We start from the raw sequence: 20,192 nt of genomic DNA on the forward strand, positions 1-20,192 counted from the left end.
CCTAGGATTGTACAAATGCCAGTCCTATTCCTATTGGATTCTAAAAATAAGGTGCCTAAAGGACAACATTTAAGGAGGCACTCATTGTCAGGATCCTGCAAATGCAGGGTCAGCACTTGTGTGACCCTCATAATTAATGCCTCCCTAAATTGTATACCCTAGACATTCAGATGCCTCATTCTAGTACTGGCCTGGACCCTAGTCCCACAGGATGACACAAAATTGGATGGACCAGGTGACAGACAACAAGGAGGGAGAGGTTACTGGGGAGGAGCTAGTCCCATAGTGCACCTAAGCAGTTTTACTGCCTGCAGATGGGATCTAGGGTGGGGAAGAGTGAGGAGGAAAGTTCCATGCCTCATTGGTGCCAGAGAGGTGAATGAGATGCAGCTGTATGAAAGCTCTTTATAAGACTGCCTACCTTGTTCTGTTCTTAGGAGGCTGACAGAACATTCCACCAAGATGTAGCCCAGCCTACTGTTTACCTCTGCCTATATGGTCCATGTGGATATGTTCAAGGTAACCAGAATGCCAGGGTAAAGCTATTCTCTTAAAACTGGTATTAAATAAATTCAAGTTTGCAGTCATTCAAATATGTTTTGTAATACCACTTCCTAATAGCTATATGAGACTGGGTCAGTTATGTAAACTCTTTAACTTCTTCTTCCTTTTTTTTTTTTTTTTTTAGATTTTTATTTGTTTATTCAACAGAGAGAGACACATCAGGAGCACAAGCAGGGGAAGTAGGAGAGGGAAAAGCAGGCTTCCCCCTGAGCAGGGAGCTCGATGCCGGGCTCCATCCCAGGACCCTGGGATCATGACCGAGCTGAAGGCAGCCACGTAATGACTGAGCCACCCAGGCGCCCCAACTTTTTAACTTCTTAAGTGAGAAAAGAAATAAGTACTCTATAAGGCCGTAATAATGTTAATGTTTATAAGGTATTTTACCTGGTACATAGTGCTTACTATGTACTTCAAGTAATAGATATTTTATTAGATCTAAATGAACTATTAGATCTAAATGAAGCTATTAAATCTACATGAACATGGTACATAATATAGTTAAATTCTGTAACCTAATTAAAAAAATCAGTTTATTTTGAATGTTTTAGTCAAACATTATTATAATAACTAATAAACTTTCTAGGAAATTGATATTTTTACTTCTCGATATATTTTTGTTATCTCCATAAAAAGATACCTAAATAACAAGATAGATGGATTTGTAAAGAATTTCAGTTATATTTGCAGAAAAAATATTCAGCAACCATAAAAAAATTGACTCACTTTTATTTTTATTTTATTTTTTTTAATTTTTTTTTTTTTTTTTAAGATTTTATTTGTCAGAGAGAGAGAGAGATCACAAGTAGGCCGAGAGGCAGGCAGAGGCAGAGGGAGAAGCAGGTTCCCTGCTGAGCAAGGAGCCCGATGCGGGACTCGATCCCAGGACGCTGGGATCATGACCTGAGCCGAAGGCAGCCGCTTAACCAACTGAGCCACCCAGGCGTCCCTGACTCACTTTTAGTTATGTGTAGTGTTCCTCAAAAGATTTATTTATTTCACCTATTAATTTTACAACATAAATGCATTCATGAACACTTACGCTCATTATTCACACCTGAAAAGTTTATTTTTGCATCAAGTGATAGATAAGCTGTGTTTAATTTGGGCATCCATCCAAGTAGGACGCTTTTTTTCAACTTATACTCAAAATAGCATATGAGCTCAAAAAATCATTTTTCATTTAAATGAATAACCAGAATAAGAATGTACATCTGTACTCTGTTTAGAGCTATGAGTTCCTAGTTTGCTTTAATTCAGCTTGTTAAAAATCATGACTATCAGTGCCTTTTGCATTCATCTTCTAAATTCTACTTTTGCTTTATTTTTCTCAGGGTGGTAACTGTCACGAAAGGCTTAAAATTTTAGGAATCTGAAAATTGATTCAATTTATCTAAGATAGCAGTAAATCTTCACATATATGATAGTAAGAAATCTTTATGATATGACTTTAAAAATACAACAATGCATAAATAAATGGCTAAAGTGCTTTTAATCTGAATCAATTTCTCTGTTGTCTCTCTGTTAATGACATTAGAAGTGTTTCTCTTTAATGTACTTTTATTTAAAGTCTTTATATTTAGAAAGGCATGTATTAACTCAAAATATACTTAACATCATTTTCTTTCATTTTAAATGTACTTGGAAATCACTTTTTGTATGAATAGAACTTTGTTTTTTGTCATGGTCATAACTGGTGTATTTTCAAACGGTGCAGTGATTATGCTTTATTTTCTGTTGATCTAGTGTTTCAGCCACTTTACTATCTTATGTTGTCAGTTCATTACATGAAATTCTAAAACAGGTTTAAAAATTATAGTTTATCTTTGGATTAAAAAATGGTTGTGAGTTTATAAATATGTTTTACACTTTGGTTTTATTATATAAGGGCATTAAGATTACTTAGATGATTTAACAGGAATGTTAAAGAACATGTTAGATCAAATAATTTAGGTGATTTGATTGTTCATGGTGTGCATGGTGCTAAAATAAAGAATTTCAACAAGATGGAGAGGGAGAGCCTTTTACAAATAGACTTAACAATAATGCAGTCATATTAATTAGGATCTTTCTGTTTTGAGAGCCAGAAACTTATCTTAAAGTTGCAGGTGGGGAGAACATCTAGTTTCAGAAGTCGCTCAAATGATAGAATCAAGGGCATGGACCCTACCATTATATCTTCCCAAATCCATATTATCTTAATTTTCCATAAGACTTTGGAAGCAATTTGAAGCAATTTTTATAAGCCTGTTTTGGCGCTAGAGTGAGGGAGAGGAAGAAGTTCCTCAAAGGGATGCTGAATAGGGAAAAACATTATGTACAATATATTTGTTCCAGTGCAGATAACAATTTTCTTGGCAAGTATTCCTTATGGTTGCCTTATCATTTATGGCCCTTGATAAAATATGCATACAGAAATTCATCACCCATTAAGTTCTTGCTTGAAGTCAGCCTTTTCCAATGGAAACTTTCATCACATCATTTATTCCTTCCTTCTCCCCTGTCCTGCTTTTAATGTTGCCTTCACATGCTCATTTCAGCCCTGTGTTTTTTGTTAAGATTCCCTGTTTTTGAGACACCAGGGAAACAATGATGTGATTAAGTCCCAAATGAATTTGTAGCATAAATCTTCCTAATGATGTAAAGGTATTGTCTGTTTCTCTGGTCATAGGCATTTAATTTTCTCTTCCCTCAGTCTTGACTCCGTTCTCTCTCATCTCTGATTTCTTACCGCAACTGTATTTCCCAGGTTCCTCATCCTATCCTGTCAAAAAGATGCAAACAGATAAGTGACCAGGGTCACAAGAAAGAAACTTTTTGTCAAGAAGTACAACTCTTCAGTGTAGCCACAGACTCGTCCTACAGCCACTGAGCAGACCGTTTTGGCTAAGCTCTATGTGTACCTGTAAACGGGGCATATGCTGTCCAGCTTGTCACAGCCTCACCCGTTTCTCTGTTTATGATACATTTGACAATTGTCATTACTCAGGAGTGCTCTTCTGTAGTTACTGATTCAAGTTTAGAAATCAAACCTTGTAAAAGAATAGCTAATCTACCCATATCTGTTTATATTTTTAAGTACAATAATAGAGTGGACTACAGATGATTAAAAATTTTATAGGGTAATCATTTTTCATGGGATTTATATTCTTACAAATAACATGTTAAATTGCAGTTTTTATTAAAATTTCTTTTTTCTGTTATGTCCTCACTTCAACTCCTTAGAGAACAAAACTGCTTTCCTACCTAGAGCGATTTTTGCGTATATCAAGAATAATTAGTCTGTTTACATTTTATTTTTTTTTACAGATGCCACAGAAGTAGGGAAAATATCTAGATTTTTAGATATAGACTATTTGTATAGTGTTGTAGTGTGCAAGGTTGTCTGAAAATAAAACAAAGAAAACAAATGTAGCTATGTGCCCTAACTTCGTAGCTAAATAAAATATGACACTATGGGACTGGGAAATTCTCCATGCTGTTGAGTGGCATTTTACAATCAACACCTCTCCCCTTTTCAGGATATCGAATCCCTAACAGGAGGGCTGACTGGTTCTAAGGGGGCTGATCCACCGGTAAGTTAGATTCTTCATTAAATTTAACTATTGGCAAATTGAATTATGTATACACCAGATCATCAGTTACTTGTATACAATTTGTCATATAGATATTTTTTGAAATATAGAGCTATTATAGTAATTAATACAAAAGTGAACTTGATTTGGGGTATTGTTTGGTGTTTTAAAAAGTTTCAGTATTTCATAAAATTCATCTCCCTGTATTGACTCTAAGATAAGAATAAAATCTTCATTAGAATATGTCAATTCTTCATGTCCTATGGGCTACACCAAAACTTTTGGAACGTGAGGGTTTACCATTCTAGATATGAATGTATGTTTGGGTTGTAATATATTTTCTAGTTACTGAGAAAAATTATTTTATTAGCCCTTTATCTCAACAGTATTGATTCTTGATATTGCTATTTCTTTTCTACTTTATCCGGGGAGCTTCTAGAAAATTAGAGAAAGTGTTCTGAAATTTTAAAGGATTATTGTTTTTAAGCAATAAGAAGGATTAATGGTCTAGTATTGGAATATCTTTCTTTCTGTGGTTATCTGCTTTCAAAAGATATTGACTAAGATAATGTGATTTCATATTTGAGGTACAAACATGAGTTTACAGTGTATATCTAAAGTAATAAGATTCAGTTTCAACAGAGAGTCAATGCATAAATTTTTATCACTATTTGCTTTTCACTTAGCACTGTGAGGTTTAATGCTGAATACACAGAACCCGATGTTATCAATTTTAGGTATACTTCATTGAGGTATCTAGGTGAAGTCCATAATCACATTAAAACATCAGGGAGATGTTAAAAAGATAACTTTCAATGTACCTCTATCTCTTCTGTCTCCTTCCTATGTTTCATGATGTTGTCTAATCATCACATTGCTCCTGAAGTAGGCCAAACAACATATTTTAGTCCTTTCCCTTCCTTTTAATTTCATTGTCTGAATTTATATGGGAAAAAATATATTGTCTTCAGATAACTGCTCATATTTAGTCCTTGACCCTATTATATTACAGCATAAGGTAAGATGAAATGTAAATCAGCCAGCCAGTATATTGTGACAGGATTTATAGCTGGTCCTATATTTTAGTAGTTAGGTGACTGCTTATGTGATATAATTCCACTCTCCTGCCTGGTATGGTATTTGTACATAGCATTCAACTTTTTTTTTTTTTTTTTAAGATTTTATTTATTTATTTGTCAGAGAGAGAGAGAGAGGGAGAGAGAGCAAGCACAGGCAGACAGAATGGCAGGCAGAGGCAGAGGGAGAAGCAGGCTCCCTGATGAGCAAGGAGCCCGATGTGGGACTCGATCCCAGGACGCCGGGATCATGACCTGAGCCGAAGGCAGCTGCTTAACCAACTGAGCCACCCAGGCGTCCCGCATTCAACTTTTATTAGAAGAGTAAATTCGTTTCCTTCAAAATCCCACCCTCACCTGACCACTGATTCCTAAAAGAATTCCACAGTTAGAAATTTGTCCCTAGTTCAAATAAAAATTAAATACCTCTCTCCTGCAAGGGGTGATAAAAATCTTACTCATTATTTATCTATTAAAATAAGTTAATCATATCCTTTCAAAAAAACATCTTCCAAATATGGAAGATTGAGTGGGCATAAAATGTAGTTGTTGAAAGAAGCTTCTTGAAAGGAAAAATAATCACAGAAAGGAAAGATGGTATACAGAAGGCAAGCTTCATCAGATTCATTCCCAATAGCTAAAAGTGAAGGGTGTGTGTGTATATGTGTGTGTAGTTTATAATATTGTGAAATAGAGATTCTCTCTTGGCCATGTCCTGCCATGATGTTGGATATTTTATACTGCTGTTTTCATTTTCTGAAATTCAGACTGTGCTTATTTTTTACCTACATGAGCTTAGGCAGTCTAATTAGGGAGTTAACAGTACACATAAATTTAGTACTCCCCATTGTCAAGGAGCTGTCTAGAACATATTACTTGAGAAACTGTGTAATAAAATCATTTTTTAGTCCCATATAAAGCTTACATAAAGCAGTCGAATAGAAATGAAATGGTAATAGGATCTAGTGTCACTTCAGACAATTAAGAATAAGACTTTGATGAAACTATTGTTTTTGCCCCCCAGTTAGAAAACTTAAAAGTCAGATTACATTAATTATAACCTAAATCCACTTGAAATTGTTTATAATTTTTCCATTCTTTAAAAAAATCTTTGTGATAGATCATCTAAGTACTATTGTCCATTTCTACAGTTATGTCTTTTGTATAAATGTTTTTTATATTAGTAAAACCATTCTGTGATGAAATTTTATTGATAAGAAATTCAAGGTCTTATATTTTCCCCCTCATTATACAGAATATATAAAGTGCTGAAGGAATGGCATCTCAGAATGCCACCACAATGACGCATAGCTGTGAAATAATTTCTTTACCAGTATAACATAGATCTCAGGGGTGTAAGTGGTATACTTAAAAAATCCATTTTTTTTCAGTGGGTACACATATATTATTTCTGAAGGATGAGAAAGAAGTGAAGTTTGTATTTTATATAGCATACATGTGCAAAAAGTTGTGTACATTTGCAAATGTCATTATAAATAAATTTGTATACCTGGTAAGAATAAATTTGAAGAACTCCAAGAATATAGTTTACATTAATATTTTTAACAATAAATGTTAGCTAGATTTTTTGAAAACTCAAGTAGTCTCAGTTCAGTACTAATAATGAATGGGAGAATCATTCGTTCATGATTTTCAGAGGCAATTTCAAGTTTTTTGATGACTTTCTTCTTCTGAAAAGGATTACAGGAAGGATTTTTTCCTTAATTCAGAAACTGAAAATTAATTGGTTCAGTAGGTAGAATTTGCAGATTTTTCTAAATCACAGTCATCTTAGAAAAAAGCTTTTCTGTCATTAAGAAAAATATTATCAGTTTAATATTGCCTTAGAACTATCTTTGAAAAATTATATCAGACATAGTTTACATTTAGCATGTGTTTTTCCTTTACAAAAATTGGATCACAAGTTAACTTCCAGTGTAAAATTACAGCATATATTTACATATAAAAATTGAGTGAAAGAAAATAATTAATTTCTAAAGGGTAAAAATATCATTAAGTTAAATTAATGCTTTTTTGTATACCATTTGCCATAGTGTTTTAATTCCTTTTCTTAAATTTTCATCTAAATTCCAATTAGTTAAAAAAAATTCCAATTAGTTAAGAGAGTGTTATATTAATTTCAAGTGTACAATATAATGATTTCACACTTACATACAACAGCCAGTGCTTACAAGTACACTCCTTAACCCCCATCACCTATTTAACCCATTCCCCCACCCACCTCCACCTGGTAATCATCAGTTTGTTCTCTGTAGTTAAGAGTCTATTTCTTGGTTTGCCTCTCTTTCTTTCTTTTTCCCTTTGCTCATTTGTTTTGTTTCTTAAATTCTATGTCTGAATGAAACAATATGATACTTGTCTTTCTCTGACTGCCTTATTTTGCTTAGCATAATACTATCTAGCCCCATCCACATTGTTACAAATTGCAAGATTTCATTATTCTTTATGGCTGAGTAATATTCCTGGGTATGTGTGTGTATGTATCCCACATCTTTATCCATTCATCAGTAGATGGACACTTGGGCTATTTCCATAATTTGGCTATTGTAGATAATGCTTCTGTATACATTAGGATGTATATAGCAGTACAGGCCTACCTTAAGCAAGAAATATCTCAGACAAGCAATTTAACATTACACCTAAGGAAGCTAGAAAAGGAACAACAAATAAAGTCTAAAGCTAGAAGAAGGAAGGAAATAATAAAGATTAGAGCAGAAATAAATGATATAGAAACTAAAAAAATAGATTAGGGAAAATATTAACAAATATTGAAAATATTAATTTTAATATTAATATTAATTAATAAATATTAATATTAATAAAATTGAAAATATTAATAAAATTAATATTAATAAAATTGGTAAGCATCTGTCCAGACTTAAGAAGAAGGAACCAAATAAAGAAAATCACAAATGAGAGAGGATAAAGAACAACCAGTATCACAGAAATACAGTCATAAGAAAATGTTATGAAAAACTAAATGTCAACAAATTGGACAACCCAGAAGAAATGGATAAATTCCTAGAAACTTAGAAACTACCAAAATGAAAATGGCAGAAATAGAAAACTTGAACAGACCAATAACCAGCAACAAAATTGAATCAGTAATCAAAAATCTACCAATAAGCAAAAGTCCAGGGCCAGATAGTTTCACAGACAAATTCTACCAAACATTTGCAGAAGAGTTAATACCGATTCTCAAACTATTCCAAAAAATAGAAATAGTGGGAAAACTTCCAAACTCATTCTGTGGGGCCAGCATTACCCTGATACCAAAACCAGATAAAACTCCACTAAAAAAGAGAACTACAGGCCAATATCCCTGATTAACATTGATGCAAAAATTTTTGATAAAATACTAGCAAACTGAATCCAAGAACACATTAAAAAAAAAAAATCATTCACCACAGTCAAGTGAGACTTATTCCTGGGTTTGCAAGGGTGGTTCAGTATTTGCAAATCAATCAACGTGATATACCACATTAATAAAAGAAAGGGTAAGAACAGTATGATGATTACAATAGATGCAGATTAGGTATTTGTCAAGGTACAACATCTATTCATGGTGTTTTAAATTTTATTTTATTTTATTTTTTTAAAGATTTTATTTATTTATTTGTCAGAGAGAGAGAGAGGGAGAGAGAGCAAGCACAGGCAGACAGAATGGCAGGCAGAGGCAGAGGGAGAAGCAGGCTCCCTGATGAGCAAGGAGCCCCATGTGGGACTCGATCCCAGGACTCGGATCATGACCTGAGCCGAAGGCAGCTGCTTAACCAACTGAGCCACCCAGGCGTCCCGGTGTTTTAAATTTTAAATGATAATATTGAAATGTAAAAAACTGGTGAACCTTAAGGAATCAGCGGTAGGTATCCTAGGTAATCCGTTTTCAGCCAACATTTAGAAGGCCAGGGTAAGGTCTAAACAGTGCAGCTTTAGATAGCCAAGAGAATTTTGGATGCTGAAGACTAGGGCACAAAGCATAAACATTCCTAGTCAGGTGTATTAGCTGTACTTGTTTTCTGGAGAGCTGTGGGTTTGTAGGTCCATGTGGAACCACTACTGTGATAGATCACCGTCAAGTCTTGAGCCCCAAGTCTGAGCCAGAGTGTTAGCCAACCCCAGTTAGCAGCCAGGATTTGTCCCAGACTGTGGTCTAGTTCTAAATCCACAGCTGGAATTTAGTAGCTCAGCTTGGCCACAGAACGTAAGTTTAATAACGGTAGACCCATGCGGATGAAAGTTCACAGTGAGGAACGTTTTTCTTTGTACTTTTATTTAAAGAAATGTCTGAGTATTCATTAGCTGTTTACTTATCATTTCTGATTCTTTTTAAGAGTCAGCATAGGCAAAATTTAACAAAGACTAATGTGGGACAAACCCTAGAGCACATGAAACACATTTCTGAACATATCTCAGTGTAACATACACATTGGTTCAAGTGTCATGGTATTTCAGAGTGCTGTTACCAGTGTTTGAATGAAGTCTACCTCGTTTGCCTCATCCACAACCTATAACAATAATGCCACTGGCGCTATGCAGCTCCTTCCCTCTTTTTCTGTTTGTTATCTTAGAGTAAGAAGATCTATAAGTTTGCTTCTTACAGAACTTAGTGTTTTTAATTGTTCTGTTTCCTTCATCCAAATGCTAATGGTTCTCTTTATTTCTAAAGTGTGGTGAATAACTGAATATTCATCTAATCCACATCCTTGGGTTTGTTATGTACGCTGTCCTGAACATTTTCTAGCTCTGTTAACATTCTCCCCATTGAAGAACCAGAATAGTACAGTCCATATTTTTTTACTTTCTGTTCTCATTTTAATGACTTCCTGATGATTCTTAGCAATTTGGGTAAATACTCCATAGAATCTGAAACAAATTTATTTTCCCGAGGGTGTTACTTAGACCAGGTTATATATTTTTCAAACTGTAAATTGTCTTAAAATTTAAAAGTCTCCAAGACCAATTTTAATTTGATTACTCAAAAAATGCCAGTGTTCTATTTATTTGCTATATAACATAAGGGAATAAAGAATGCAAATCTGAATTGTGATCTAATATAATTTCTTTCGACCTGGACTTTATATTGTTGTATTATATACTTTCATTCTTCTATTTGTTTATTTAAAATTCAGTGTATATTTGAGTGTACACTATGTGATAGACATTTGTTTAGGTTTTTGGAAATGCAGTGAATCAAAATACAGTTTCTCATTTCAGAATCTTGCAATATAGTGGAGTAGACAGGTTGGCAAAAATAATTATAATGTAAAGTAAACAAAGTGTGAGACAATCCATATAATACCATTTTTGGGAATGAAAGGGGCTGGAGAATCAAAGGTGAATAGAAAGAAATATTGTCTAACTTGATAATTATAGGATAAGTTGAAGTGTGCCATCTGAGGAAAGTGGGGCATGGCATTTTAAGCAGAGGAAACAAGTGTGTGCATAGGTCAAAAAATGAAAAAATAACTTACTGTGGCTAGAGTGTGAAATAAACTGGAGTGTGGGAGGTAGTGGTAAAGACAGAAGGCTAGGTTAGGCCAGGGCAAGAACATGAGAAATTTCATGGAAGGAATTTATTCTCTATACTAAGAATGAGGAACCATTAAAATCTTTAAACAGGAGATCAGCTCTCTTCTTTAGAAGGCTTTTCTTTTTCTTTTGACTCTACTTGGAGGGTGATTTAGATAACAGTCTAAAGCAAGGAGGCAAGTGAAGGCTCTTGCAGTCATCCAAAAGAAAGATAATAAAAATGGTAATTGCAACCTGTGTGTGTGTGCATATGTCTACTCCACTGAATTATAAAACTAATCGAAGGCAGTATCTCAGGAGAACATCAACATTTTGAATAACACACTGAATGATTAATATGAACCTATAGAGTGACAGTGAGAATGGAGAAGAATGGACTGATTGATGAGATAATAAAGACATAGTGATTACTCAAGAATAAAGGCTTGTTTAGAGGGAAGAGAATGAGACTTACTGAGAAGTCAAGGCTGAATTTGAACTTTCTGGTTTGGCAATTGAGTGGATGAAAGTTCCATACATGAAGACAAGAATCTCATGAGATAGAGTACTTTTGGAGTGGGGATGATGAGTTCAGTTTTGGACACATTAAATTGAGCTGACTGAGTTGGGAATATATGAGTGATTTTTGGAATCAATGAGGTGAGATCTCATTTCTGGCCATTGATTTGGATATGTAGAATAGTTAGTAATTGAAGCTGTTGGAGTTGATGATGTCATCTCCAAAAATTGTATTCCAAGTGAGAAGATAAGAGAGCTCATAATAAATTTCAGAGGAAAAAAACACTTAAGGGAAGATCAAAGGAAAGGGAAAGGTCATAGGGTGAGTATGCCTCCAAAGGAGGCAAGGAAGAAATACTAGGAAGGTGAGGATTAAAAAATGCTAAGGTCCAGAGAAGGTGGTAAAAAGGGTTATTAGCAGTTTCATGATGTCATTGAGTGTTCAAGATGAAAGAGTGCCCATTTTATTTAGCAACAGGAAGATAAGGGGGTTATCTAGGTGAGAGTAATTTTAGTGGAGTTAATTTAGTTAGAATCAAATTTCTGGGGCCCTGAAAGATGAAATGGCAGAAAAGGATTGGATTCTGTGTCTGTAGAAAAGAGCTTGATTATGAAAGAGGTGGGAGGGAATTATAGCCAATATAAGATATGAGGTTGAGTGTGTTGAAACATATAGAAAGTACATAAAAAGAGAGAATTTACTGAGGAAAAAGAAATTTATTGATAGAGCATAAGATGAGGCAAAAAAGGATGGACTTCAGGGCATATTATAGAGAAAGGGCACATTGTCTTCAAATGTGAAATGAGTGAGAAAGAAAGGAAGGATTCTTTTTAGAAATGGAGGTCTTAAGAAATTGAAAGTTTCCATTTAATGATTTCTGTTTTCCCCACAAAGTGTAAAGGATCTAATTAGCTGATATTAGCAGGAAAGATAATGGGATGAGGTATCTCAGGAATATAGAGAAGATTTATCTAGCCTTTGTGGATTATGGGCGAACTATGTAAACCGCAGATGGAACACTGGAAAGTGTTAGGGGTCCACCTGTGGTTATTGGCAGTGCATTTGTAGTGGTTATGTGACTTAAAGGTGTGTTTACTTTTACCTCCGGCTGTGCTCTGTATCTCAGGTATGGGAGGTATGCCTATGACCATTTTAATTTTATGTTGTTCTGCAAGACCATTGCTATGGAAGGCCAATGGGACAAGATAGTTGAGAATATTAGCAAAAATCCCTTAATCTACGATGAGTTAGAATTGCAGGAAGATAGGAAGGGATTGATAGAATAGAGGATTCAGAGTTTTCAATAAACTTGAAAAACATGTGCAGTGGTTATAGGAAAAAGGATAGAAGATTGTGGTGAGGGAGTAAGATGCTTGATTTGAACCTTTTAGGACCAAACATTTCCAGGTGCTGATAAGGTCCAGGTGCTAATAAGATGTGGTCATGGAAATGGGTGAAGTGCAGAGAGAATGATGCTCACGGGAACTGATGACACCAAGAAACTGAGACCAGGGTTGGGTGGACCATTTCTGTGGGCCCTGCAGTCTTTCCTGTTACATTCAGTCTCTCGGTCGTCCTAACCTATTTTACAGTTTAAATGCCATCTAGACTCTAATAACTGAACTGAATAATTTACATCTGGAGGTTGGATCACTTCCCTGAACTTCAGACTTGTGTATCCAACATATACACTTATACATTCAAAAAAGGAATTTAAAGCATAACAAGTTAAAAACTGAGCTTCTGATCTTTATTGTCACTTTGCAAATTTTTTGCAGTTTTCCCTGTATCAGTTCATGGCTACTAATTCAAAAAATCAAGATTCAGAATCATTTTATAGGTTCTACCTTCATAGTTTATCTAGAATCCAGACAATTCTTGCTAACCCCACAAAACTATCAGCCTGGTCAAAGCCACCATCCTTTCTCACATGCATATGCTCAGTAAACTAAGCAGGATAAATTTCTTAAATTCAGATCATGTCACATCTAGGCTTACGTCATTGTTGGCTTCCCATCAGAATAAAATTCCCAGACACAATGGAATCATTTCTAAGACCCTTCATGACTTCTCTTGTTACAGTACCTCTAGGAACTCCTCTACCTTTTTATTTTTCCATATCTCATTCCATTTCGGTTGTACTAACAATTTGCTACCGTTTTCCTGTGCAGGGACTTGCTATTATTCCTTCTGCTTGCCATGTTCCCTCCCGATATACCTCCATTTTCTTTAGGTTTCTGTTAAAATGCTGTTTTAATAGAGAGGTTATCTATGAGCACCTATATTGTTTTCTTGCTCCTATGTGTTTACTGTTTGTGTTCTTCTACTAAAATATAAACTCTGTATGGTAAGGGTCTTTGCCTCTTATGTTCACTATTTTAGCCAAAGATCTAGAAATAAAAACCGGTTATATTTCCTCAATATATATTTGCTGAATGAATGAATGAATGAATGAGAATATGTTTTAAGTACCTGATTTATATGGTTACATTTATGTGTTTAAAATGATAACTAGAATACTGAATGGAGGAAGAGATTAAGAATGTTATAGTAATCCTATAATGAGATTATACAGGTGTATTTGAGACTATGGTAATGGTAGTAAGAACTAAAATAGCAGAGAATAAAAACCTTACAAAGCAGTAGGACTCATGGATAAATTCAAATATTGGCCACTGGGAAAAATAACAGTAATAAAAAATGAGAAGGATATATTTTGGATACTGTATATCTCATTTATTTACCTTGCTTAGTATCACTATATATAAGCCCCTTGAGGGGAGAATTTTTCTGTCTGGATTACAGCTGTATTTACAATGCTTTGAACATAGTGGGCCTACATAAGTGTTTAATGACCAAATTAATGAAACAAGAATGATAATGGTAAAGGGTCTTCAGAGGGTAAAACAGTGAAACTGTATTAGAAATTTCAGTAAATAAGGGAGGCAAAAAAAAAAAAAGTGGAGCATAAAAGATAAAAATGAAACTTCCATTGTTGATTCAAGATAATATTTAAAGCTCTGAACCATAGTACCATTGGTGATAAATATCCTCACATTCTGTGGACAAGTGCTAGACATACTCACCAAAGACTTACTAAGTAATAATTAATCAGTCCTGCCACTGTGAATTATCATCTTGAGCCTTCAACTGTAGGGAGGGCTGCAGATTTTCACCCTCTGAAAGAGAGAAGGGTGTGCCTCTTCTAAATCAGATGAAGGTGAACCAAAGCAATGACTCAAAGAAGGAGCCAGTGGTATCTCCATGTTTGGATATTTATTCAGCAGCTAAATCAGCACATGGATATTTATTCAGCAGCTAAATCAGCAGATGGTTCCATGGAATAGATTTAAAGTGAGAGAAAGAAATTAATGTGAATCTTTTGGAATATGGGGATATGCATCATCAATGAATTAGATATTTGCTTCCAATCTGATAAATTTGGATGGCAGTATGGTTAGAGGTATCCTAAGGATACCAATGGAAAGGGGTCTTAGTAGGAGTGGCTGTTACAACAGTTTGTTTTGTCAAGGCTCATGAGCTTACCATGGAACAAGTTGAGGAGATAGAAGGATAATGGAACCCTTCATAAGATGGCTACTCTCTACCACAATGGGACCCAATATTAAGAATTAGAAGAATGTCAAATGTTCTGCCAAAGACAGAAATTGGGACGTGAAGGGAGGCAAGTAGTTAGTAAATAACAAAGTGCCTTTATTGATGAGCTGTACAGCATAGGATGTCCCCATGAGAGGATGTCCAAAGAATTCCCTAATGAACCCCGATTTAAAAATCTAATATTTAGGCATCTGGCACATAAAAGTCACCAGTCACATAAGACTTGACCCATCTTTTTCTTCTGTAATCCCTTTTCATATCCCTGCCCTAATCTAGAAGGAAGACCTATAAAGAAGGCAGAAGACAGGTGGGGAAAAAAAAAATCATTTACCTCTTCCCAATACAAGTTCCTCAGTCCTAAGTTGGAATGACCAGGGAAACTTTGAGTTGAATAAGAAACTAAAGTTTTGATACAGGGCGTATTAGAATTTCTTAACCTGAAACAGTCTTAAAATCTAAAATAAAACTTATTCTTACAACTGTAAGTGACCAGAAAGCTATGAATAGCTCAAGCTAAAGCAATCAGTCATGGGGAGGTAATATATGGCAAAGCATATTTAATGGCAAGGATGGATGAAAAATGAAGTTGTTATTTATTCATATCTGTTACTTGTATGCAGTTACTCATTTAAATTGAATTCAGCTCATTAAATAAAGTCGTTTATATTGTGGAAAGAGAATGTCATTTATAGCTATTAATGACAAGGAATGGTGGAGTAGGGGAGAAATAGTGAGATGGTGTTGGTCTCAAAGTAGAGATGATTTTAGTTGATACTGGAGGGGTAATGGATTGGAAATTCTAATGGCTTTCAAGAAAGGTGCAGACTTTACTTTCTGAAGTGAGCTATGAAATGATGAACACAGTAATCTTAGTGCTACCCATGAAACTATATAAATTCAGTTAAGATAAAGTGATGGTAGTCTCCTTCAACAAGGTGATGAAATACACAGGAAAGTTTTGTTTACTGTAAAATAGAGGTTTCAGAAGGCACAGTGAAAAGTTTGAGGGGAAGATAAGAATGGAAAGTAGGATAGAGAAGAGCGAACACAGAACACTATAGCATAAATGTGCTAGAGAGACTTGTTGACTTAGAAAGGTTAACATTTTTTGTGTCCCACAAAGATGAGAAAGGTTAACTGGTAGGAAAGTTTCCATAATAATTCATACCAAGTATATATATAGATGCTGCTTAGACTGCAATTTACAAAAAATAAGTTTTAAATATATATACAATGTAGTATACAATTACATTTTATGTAAATCTTTATTTGAATTGTTTTGTGATCCATGGAAAATATCATAATATATAATGATTTAGAAGTGCGGGCTCTGGAAAGTGGCCTCAATTTGATCTTTGGCTCTTCCTCTTACTAAGTATATATGTAATCTTGACCAAGTTATTTACTTCTTTGTGCCTCAGTTTCCTAAACTGTATGATGAGGGTAAAAATAGAATCTCTTTCACAGGGTGGTTATATATAATGAGTTACTTCCCACAGAATACTTCAGATAATGCACTATACGTGCAAATCCCCTGTTAGTGTTCACAACAATAATTGTTATATAAAGGAAAGTCTTCATTAAATAATGTGGGATCATTGCAAAGAACTGGCTTAGATTGTATGCTATATTTTAACTGGAGAAGGTGAAACAATAGTCTATGTAAATTAATTTTAAATTAGTTTTTTTTTTCTTTTTAAAGATTTTATTTATTTATTTGACGGAGAGAGAGAGAGATCACAAGTAGGCAGAGAGGCAGACAGAGAGAGAGGGGAAGCAGGCTCCCCGCTGAGCAGAGAGCCTGATGCAGGGCTTGATCCCAAGACTCTGAGATCATAACCTGAGCCAAAGGCAGAGGCTCAACCCACTGAGCCACCCAGGTTTCCCAATTTTAAATCAGTTTAACCCAATAATTTGATGAACCACAAAGGATATTCTCCATAGGAGTTGGGTATATATCAGGGTAGATAGGGAATAGGAAAGAAAGGAATCGACTTCATTATAATCAATAAATTAATGTTTTTAACTTGTCAGAATGGTTAAAGTATTGATGGCATGAATATGTAGCCAAAATACTGAAAGATAGTTCATATGCAGGAATTTTATTGTGAGAATAATGTGATGGTTAGCGTATATGGTAACATGATTCCCATGTTATGTTACTTCTTCCTCATTAATGCTTTAAAGATTAGAACTATTTAAGCATTTATATTTCAGCATAATCAAACTGTTTAATTAAAGGGAACATTAGAATGTGTTTTCCTACATTCAGAATGTAAGTGTGAAAGTGAGAAGAGTTGAATTATAGGCTAATGTCTGAAAGTTGGTTTTAAAATAATACTGAATGTGGGAAACATGTATGAGATCTTTTGGCATATTGTATCACTAATGATTAGTATGATAAGAAATATTTTAGAAATGATTTTTCCAGTATAGGTCATTATTTGAGAAGCTCAGAGTAATGAAACAACTCCTTGTTGGAAACAGTCTTATTATTTACTGTTAATTTCTAATTATAAGAAAAGAGGTACTTGAAAAAATTTTGAGGGGAAACCAATATGTGAATGAAAAAAAAATGATAAGTAAAATCAATTAGAAATTTACATTATTGCAAAGATACATATTTTTGTTAATAATAATAACATAAAACATTGAAATATATATTGATATATTCTGTTTTCTGATCATATAAATTTCAATATGAATTAATTTACTTATCTTTGGTCTCCAAAATACCTATCATAACTTTGTCTAAAAGAGTAATACAGTTTCACCTACATTTATATTTTGTTCTTTTGTGCCTGCCTTCTTTTCTCTGCTATTTATTTTTATTATACATAAATGTATTTACTTGTATACAGGTAACATGCAAACAGGTATAATATATATAAAGCATATATAACATATATACTTATATGTGTGTATATATATATATATATATATATATATATATATTTCCTCCTACAAAAAACAGAACAGATTTTTTTTTTTTTTTTAGTGTCTTGAGTTCTTCACTAAACAAGAGGCTGGTTTTTAATTAGATTGTCCTTATCTAACACAATAAAGTAGAACTATTTTTATTCTTGATCAAAGATGCTTATAATTTAGAATGTTTATCTGAAAAGACGGATGAATACAGCTTTATACATATAATTGCTCATTAAAATGTGAAAAATACAAAGTAAAAATAAAGGTTTATTTAGAAAACATATATGTAATGCCTGTTGTGTACTCAGTGTTATTCTAAGCACTTCAGAAAAAAATATCTGAGAAAAAAAATAACTCAGTGCAATAGATTGTTTTTTTATTCAGAAAAAAAAAACCTCAGTACAATAGATTTTTTTAAAATTAATGTGTAATGTATTATTTGCTTGCAGGGATAGATGTCTGTGAATCATCAGTCTTACACAATTCACAGCACTCACCATAGCACATACCCTCCCCAGTGTCTATAACCCAGCCACCCTATCCCTCGCTCCCTACCCCCCAGTAACCCTCAGTTTGTTTCCTGAGATTTAGAGTCTCTTATGGTTTGTCTCCCTCCCTGGTCCCATCTTGTTTCATTTTTTCCCTCCCTACCCCCTACAACACCCCACCCTGCCTCTCAAACTCCTCATAGCAGAGAGATCATATGATAATTGTCTTTCTCTGATTGACTTTATTTTGCTCAGCATTATACCATCTAGTTCCATCCACATTGTTGCAAATGGCAAGATTTTGTTTTTTGATGGCTGCATAGTATTCCATTGTGTGTGTGTGTGTGTGTGTGTGTGTGTGTGTGTGTACACACCACATCTTCTTTATAGTGCAAGATTTTTGCACTCTAACTAGTTAGCAGTTGTTTCTTTTTAAAACATGATTAATAAGTATAGGAAGAGGTATAGAGATACATAATTTTGTGATACAGGCAATAATAATGATAAATGTGTTTTTGAATATTTAATTTTTATTTTTTTGGAAGATTGTTTTGAAAGGTAAATGTTGAGCTAGGTCTAATTTCCATTAAATTAAAACTTTCATTCTGGATGGAAGGAAATCAAGGGTCTTTCTTTTCCTGTTATCTAAAAGTAGTTCAATTCTGTATATAGGCTTTAGCAACTAATAAAGCTGGTGGCTGCAACTTGTTTACAGTACATAAACTTATTTAATTGCCAGAGTTATTTAGAATATGAAATTAAAACTGGTTTTTAGGTAACCTTTTCAAAAGTATCTGTGTGTCACTTTTTCTAGGAAGCCCCAAATAACCTCCATGTAGTTTAACAGCTAAAAACCTGTTCGCCCTCAGTGAGATTAGGCTACTGGATGATGCCTGACTGGCCATTCCAGAAAGTAGGCATGATTGCACCTAGCTGTCCTCTAAGAGGAAGGGTCTAATGGGCAATTCCAGCAGAGCCGGATGAGCTGAGGATGTGCTCAGCTCCAGGGCTGCTGCCTTTGCTTTTCCAAGGACCCCCATAAGGTGATGGATGCTCTTTCTCCCTTGGCAACGTGAAAAGGAGCTAGTTTTCTAAGAATTTACCCCCTTTCAACTTGTGGTATTCATTAAAGTTTGGCTGGGTAAGAAACCTCAGACTTCTTCGGCTAGGATCCTTCCCTTTTCCCTCATTGGCTTCCAGAAGACAGGAGCCAATATTAAGGCTTGTTGCCTTCTAGCCGTACTCAAGGAACTTGTGTCTCTTTGTGAAGGAGCACTTATCTGGGGGGAAAACAACTTGCTCTAGCCAACCCTATATAACTAGGTATTCTTTTTTAACAACTGAGCTACCCAGGTGCCCCTAGATACTCTTTTTTAAATGCATACAGTGAGGGAAACATGAACCAACAAAATGTAAATGCTTGAAATTGCATGCATATTCTTTTTTTCACTTAACATTAATTATAACCGTGGCAGGCACTTTAAAAAGGAATGTGATTATATATTCATAATAAATTTAAGTTCAGATTCTGCAGAATTCTTACTTTAACTAAAAGTCATGCTGATTCAAGAACACTGTGTAATAAGAATATGTCCTTAAGACTTTTATTTTATTTTCTAAGATTAAATTATTTTTCAAAAAGATATTTGAAGCTGTTGAAGTATATTTAGAAAATTTTAAGTATTATGGAAAAGTGGGAAGTTAAAATACCAGAAATTGAATATTTGACCAAAAGAGTTCACCAAGTTTTTTGAAAATTTGTAAATCGTGTTCTGGCTACATAACAAATTCTGCAGATATTCTTATATTTTACTCATAGAAATCATTTATATTTTTATTGGAGTATGGTGAGAAGTTTTGTTTAAAATCCTGGTTATTTTCTCTGCTCTCCATT

At 34.3% G+C, this 20,192-nt stretch overlaps 1 protein-coding gene across 2 annotated transcripts in view; it reads left to right on the top strand.

Moving 5' to 3' along the window:
* Positions 1-20,192, top strand: part of LOC111142065 (PTPRF interacting protein alpha 2) — a 492,908-nt gene that overhangs the window by 80,876 nt on the left and 391,840 nt on the right. The window contains exon 4 of one of the 2 annotated variants that reach the window (XM_022495008.1): positions 4,083-4,136. The exons of the other annotated variant lie outside the window; for it this stretch is intronic. Within the exon in view, the coding sequence (XP_022350716.1) occupies positions 4,083-4,136 (54 nt within the window). The remainder of the gene's footprint in view (positions 1-4,082; positions 4,137-20,192) is intronic. 2 annotated transcript variants of the gene reach the window in all.

Source organism: Enhydra lutris, unplaced genomic scaffold (assembly GCF_002288905.1).
Source record: "Enhydra lutris kenyoni isolate GAN:26980312 unplaced genomic scaffold, ASM228890v2 scaffoldscaffold7, whole genome shotgun sequence".
In the NCBI taxonomy this organism is placed as follows: Eukaryota; Metazoa; Chordata; class Mammalia; order Carnivora; family Mustelidae; genus Enhydra; species Enhydra lutris.